Below are 5,047 nucleotides of genomic sequence, written 5' to 3' on the forward strand. Positions count from 1 at the left end.
GTCACAAACAGACTGACAAAAGGCAATTCACAGGCAGTCGCTGGGAGTTTTTCAAACCATCTTTTACAGGAGGATAACCGCGGTGAAAGGTGGTGTTACATGAAATGTGTATGTTTGGTCAAAGTCTCCATGAGATGTAGATACCTTTAGTGCTTTGTTTACTTCTTTAATATCTTCCATCTTCAACTTCGATCTGGAAAAAGAAAAGATTCCCTCTGCATGACTTTACATTTAGTTGGGCTCGATTTCACCTGCCGTTCCGCTGTCCAGCCCCTGAACTGGACCTCTAACTCTTCAGTCACCTCCCCATTAGGACTGACCCACTGGTATCACCAGCAAACTTTGTCACCTTGGGTTTGTCCCCCTCTCAGTATGTTCAGGTGAACGTGCAAAAGCACCGTTCCACCGTGAGAACGAAGCACTCCCCTCTCAGCCAGCTTACTCATGCAAGGATCTTCCCCCGCTCTTACCTCCTGGCTGTTCAGTTTCCATGCATGGTAATCGCCTCCTAAAATTCTCCTCTTTATGGACTGTAACAACTGGATGCGTTTACAATTATTTGTGTTTGGTACTCCACCCTCCAGGTTACGTCACTTACGGGATTCAGCTCCTAGAACTTACTGGCTGAGGTGAAGTCCCATTTCTTGAAGAGCTTGCTCCTGCTCCTCACAGACTTTCTCCAACTGCTGCTTCTCGTCTTGCAGCTTCCTCAGTTCCTACAAAATCAAACACAAAATGACGTTTGCTATGTGCTAAGCCTGACCTATAACCTAGATCAGTCTATCTACACCACCCAAGCAGAAAAAGCTCCTCTACACAGCTACCTAGTTCTAAGGCTTCATTTTTAGTTACATGGATGAGCAACCTAAACATCAAAACCATTTAACCATCCTTACTTACCATAAAGAGGAAGATTTTCAGGCTTTAACCACCCCTGAGCGTGGCTAGACTGCAGCAGTCCTACGCCCACCCAGCCACGTGCGGACAGATGCCGGTACACCGCACAGGAGCAGCGCAGATCCTCTGCCAGAGCCGCCTCTAAGCCAGCTTGAACCCTGAGCACAGGGCACGGTTGCGCTGCACGTACCTTTTTCAAGCCCTCCATCTGCTGCAATTCTGTTTTAAGCAGAGCGGTCGCATCCTTCTCTTGGTGCAGTTCTTTTTGCAAAGTTTGTCTCTGCTCTTTTTCAGATTTTAACTCCTTTTCCAGAGTTGAGCTATTTAAAAACAATTCATTCTAAGAAACCTTACAGCAGAAAAATATCCTATAGCACATAAGGGCAGCAACGGTATGAGAAGAAGGAACCTTGTCCAAAAGAGGGCAAAACCTAGAGAGGCATTTTGGGAAAGGGAAAGGCAGGGCAGGCCTGTTACGGCAGGCATCAAAACCTGTATGAGCATTTTCAGGGCACAGAAGACAAGCAGCAAGGAAGGGCTAGAAGAAAAAAGAAAACAAACCAACCCCCAAGCCAATCCCCCCAAGTCCGTATTTGATTACTCGTGTTTAAACAGCCACATTTAAAAATGACGCTACCCTGAACAGTCTGAACAGTGAAAGAAGCATTTTCTATAGGTATCAGAAATCTTTGGAGGATTAACATCCCCTAAGAACACCCCCAGATCCCTCCAAAAGCCCCAGCCCGTTTGGATAACAGGCATTTACATGCTCAGTCTACGAGCACAACCGTACCCACCTCCTGATCTAGTGAAAAAGCAACTGAGCGCTCCTTTGCCAGCCAGCACAGCCGGATTTCTGCTGGCACTCGGTGCTCTGAACTGGGTGATCGGGAAAAGCCATCTCAAACACCCCACGCTGACTGTGCACTACGCAGAGGTGCTGCCATTTCCCAGACCCACACACTTCTATCAACACTCGCTGGACCCAAACTAATTCCAACCCACCCCTCGTCAAACCTTAGCCCAGAAGGAGCAGAAAGCAGTTCTTAAAGACATGGCAGAAGGGGAGGAGAAGAACCCGATCGGATTAAATACCATTTGCTGTCCAGCTGGGACATCTGCTGCCGGCAAGTGTCGAGCCTGCCAGCAAGCTCTTGCTTCATCTTGTTGCATCTTTCTTCCGCAGCCTGCTTCGCTTTTTCTGCGTGCTGCAACCTACAAGGTAAGGAACAGAGAGTTACACCCTCTCATTCCATCCTTTTAGATTTACTGTACAGACCTTTACCTAAGCTTGAACTGAAAATGATAGTGGAAAAAAACCCCATGACTTTTGAAAGCAAATCCCCCTCCGAAAGCAAGAGTCATACCTGTTCTTAAACTGAAGCCAACATGTTTTCAACCAGCCTCTCTACGGACAGAGCTATGGCTTTCGAATGGGTCAACTATGGGCACGTTTGCCTGGGAAGCGCAGAGGATGGAGCCAGGAAAAAGAACGCCCCGCTGGCGTGCATGCCCCATTGTCTACACGTGCTGTATGGAAGGTCACCCTGTGAAGGCTTCAGCTGGAAACTTTCTACTGACATCAGAGCTGACTTTGTGAGCTTGTAGTTAATACCTCTCTTCCATCTGTTTCATGGAGGACATCATCTCATTCGTTTTTCCTTCAAAGGAGGCTATTGCTTCCGTTTTCTGTTGCAATGAACTCTCTGCATTCTGTAGGAAATAGCAAACAGATCTTCCGGGTAATGCATTTTAGTTTTTTAAAGCACTACGTGTTACGGTTTAACAAAGTCTGCCTCTAGATCAGGAAGGTTTAGCTTGTAACAGGCCATGCCAGGGTCCAACTGGAACGTACAAACAAAATGCTGATAACGCCAGAGCAGACGCGCCTCAACTTCTTTTATTAAGAGCTCAGAAAAAACCCTTAACTGTACTAAGTTTTGATCTATGAGATCAGCTACAAGCCAAAGATCTTCTCTTCAGAAACAAGCTTGAAGAAAGAAATTATCAGATTAAATTGTCAGTGTAAGGATATCATTTATGATGTGAATGTAACAACTACACTCAGCAGGCACTGAACCAGGAAGCCAAAAAAACCCACCAAAAGAAATAGTGCTTTTGAAAGCAGAGGTACACCTCAGCACTGGGGTTTCATCTGTGCAGCTCTGAAGAAGGCACAGGCGTGGATAAAACCTGACCAGGCATCAGGAAACAGTCGATAAAAGAGAAGAGAAACGCCCCCTGGATGTCTGGTACCAGGCACAGGAGGGGAAGGCTAGTTAAACTCTCACTTCATTAACAGGGACAAGCACTGTACATCTTGTGTGAACACTACTACTACTCCATCACTCCCCTGTACAAACGACTATCGATATAGTTTTTGTTCAAGAAAAATAACAAGACAAAACACCGCAACTCAACTCCAACCACAAGAAAGCCACAAAACCATCCCCACACCCCTGCAATAGGTAAGACACAAAGGACGGAGAGGGTAAAAACTGCCAGGGTACGGAACAGACTGAGGAAGAGAAGACAGGCCCAGAACACAGAAGTTTTTTCATTTTACTTCTCTGGCTGTCTCGCATCTGCAGAGCCAGGTCCTGTGCTAAAGAGGATGTAACAAAATAGCTAAACCAAGCCAACAACTTTCTGGTAGCTCCAGAGGCCAGCCTGACCACAGAGCTCCTCCCTCCACAAATGCAGGGCCAGCTTTCCACTGCCTAGAGCACTCTGCCGACCATCTGGGCAGAGACTACGGGAGACAGACAAGAGTAACCAATAGTCTTCTGTTGGTTTAGCGAGGTTTATTGCTGGTTCCTACAGTAAATAGCATTCAGTGTGGTGCAGCTGAAGGGCAAGACAACCCAGGTGGGAAGGAGAAGCAAGGCAGTTTTTGGCAGCAGTTACCATTTCTGTCAGGATTAATTATTCCGTGTTTAGAACAAAGGACTCGTGCAAACACCTTCTTCCCTCTGGGAGCTCCCTCCGTTTGTCTCAGCGTTTGCTGGATGATCCTATGGCACACCATGCACTCAAGGAAACCCCCTTTCTTTCCAACATACCCAGTGTCACCACTACAGCTGCTCTTTCTATTCTCCACGATGGACATACCTGAGATTTGTGAAACATCTGCAAGTTAATAGCCTTCACTTCTTCTAACTGCTGGCGAAGTGCAACTAATGTATCTTGTTTTTCATGAGTATCTTTTTCGAGAAGTTTCATGGCAATTTCCATTTCTGTTTTCATTCCAATTTGTAGCTCCAACTCTTTCTCTAGTTCCTTACAAAGAGATTTCCTAGTTACTGCTCTGTAGTTCTGTGTTAGGGACAAGCATTTCCACACCCCATATAACCCCATTAAAAATAAGTGTTACGCTGAGATAACACCAAACTCTGATTACAGAAGGCTTCAAATAATAGGTAAGTTACTAAGACCAAATAGTATGTCAGCTTTCAGGCAAGGGTACAGATGTGCTGGCATGAGGTGCAGAGCTCAGTGTGCAGCTTAGCGGTCTGTTGAACAGAGCCCTTCTCCTGGCAGCTGGAGGTGGGCTGACTTAGAGCCACAGGCTTCAGCAAGCCCGGGCAGCCCCTCCAGCAGTCACAAACCAGCAGTTCCCTCTGCAAGTGACTGTTGTGCAGATACCTCTACAGTGAAGTTTCCTTACCAGCCTAATTTTTTTTTCTTCTTTCAACTGCTTCCACACGTCACTGTACATCTCATCAAGACCCTGGCGCGACTGCTTGTATGTGTCCAACTCTACTTTTGTATCCTCTTTTGTTACCTGCAAGAAACATCAGCCAAAGAGCCAGGTAAGATCACAAAGCCATGCATTTAAACTACGCCTTAAGTTCCTGTCACACGGTGTCTCTGTGCTGTTTCAAGTAAAACCCTCCTATTTCACAACTAATAATGTAATAAGCAAAATGTAATGGCAAATTAATAAGCTGAAATTTCAAAGAATAGAGTAAAAATATAAAGAAACCATTCTGATACTTCTAATGTTTTCTCCTTTCTGCAAATGTGTGTTTAAGTGTGAAGAACAGCAAAATCTGACACCTGTGTGTGCTATACACAAACGCAGTGATCTACACCGCAGCAGGCTGAACTGTGCGCAGCGTTCCAGCGCAAACCGCTTCTGAGAGCGTCG

The 5,047-nt window shown here is 45.9% G+C and overlaps 1 protein-coding gene across 1 annotated transcript in view; it reads right to left on the minus strand.

The window, feature by feature from the left end:
- Window positions 1-63: 63 nt before the first annotated feature.
- The window catches only part of RUFY1 (RUN and FYVE domain containing 1), a 9,476-nt gene continuing 4,492 nt past the window's right edge, over window positions 64-5,047 (minus strand). The window contains exons 9-15 of the mRNA XM_010141659.1: window positions 4,565-4,681; window positions 4,009-4,176; window positions 2,513-2,610; window positions 1,993-2,112; window positions 1,088-1,217; window positions 622-716; window positions 64-193 (exon numbers count right to left, since the gene is read on the minus strand). Of these exons, the coding sequence (XP_010139961.1) occupies window positions 64-193; window positions 622-716; window positions 1,088-1,217; window positions 1,993-2,112; window positions 2,513-2,610; window positions 4,009-4,176; window positions 4,565-4,681 (858 nt within the window). The remainder of the gene's footprint in view (window positions 194-621; window positions 717-1,087; window positions 1,218-1,992; window positions 2,113-2,512; window positions 2,611-4,008; window positions 4,177-4,564; window positions 4,682-5,047) is intronic.

Source organism: Buceros rhinoceros, unplaced genomic scaffold (genome assembly GCF_000710305.1).
Source record: "Buceros rhinoceros silvestris isolate BGI_N320 unplaced genomic scaffold, ASM71030v1 scaffold32068, whole genome shotgun sequence".
Classification (NCBI taxonomy): Eukaryota; Metazoa; Chordata; class Aves; order Bucerotiformes; family Bucerotidae; genus Buceros; species Buceros rhinoceros.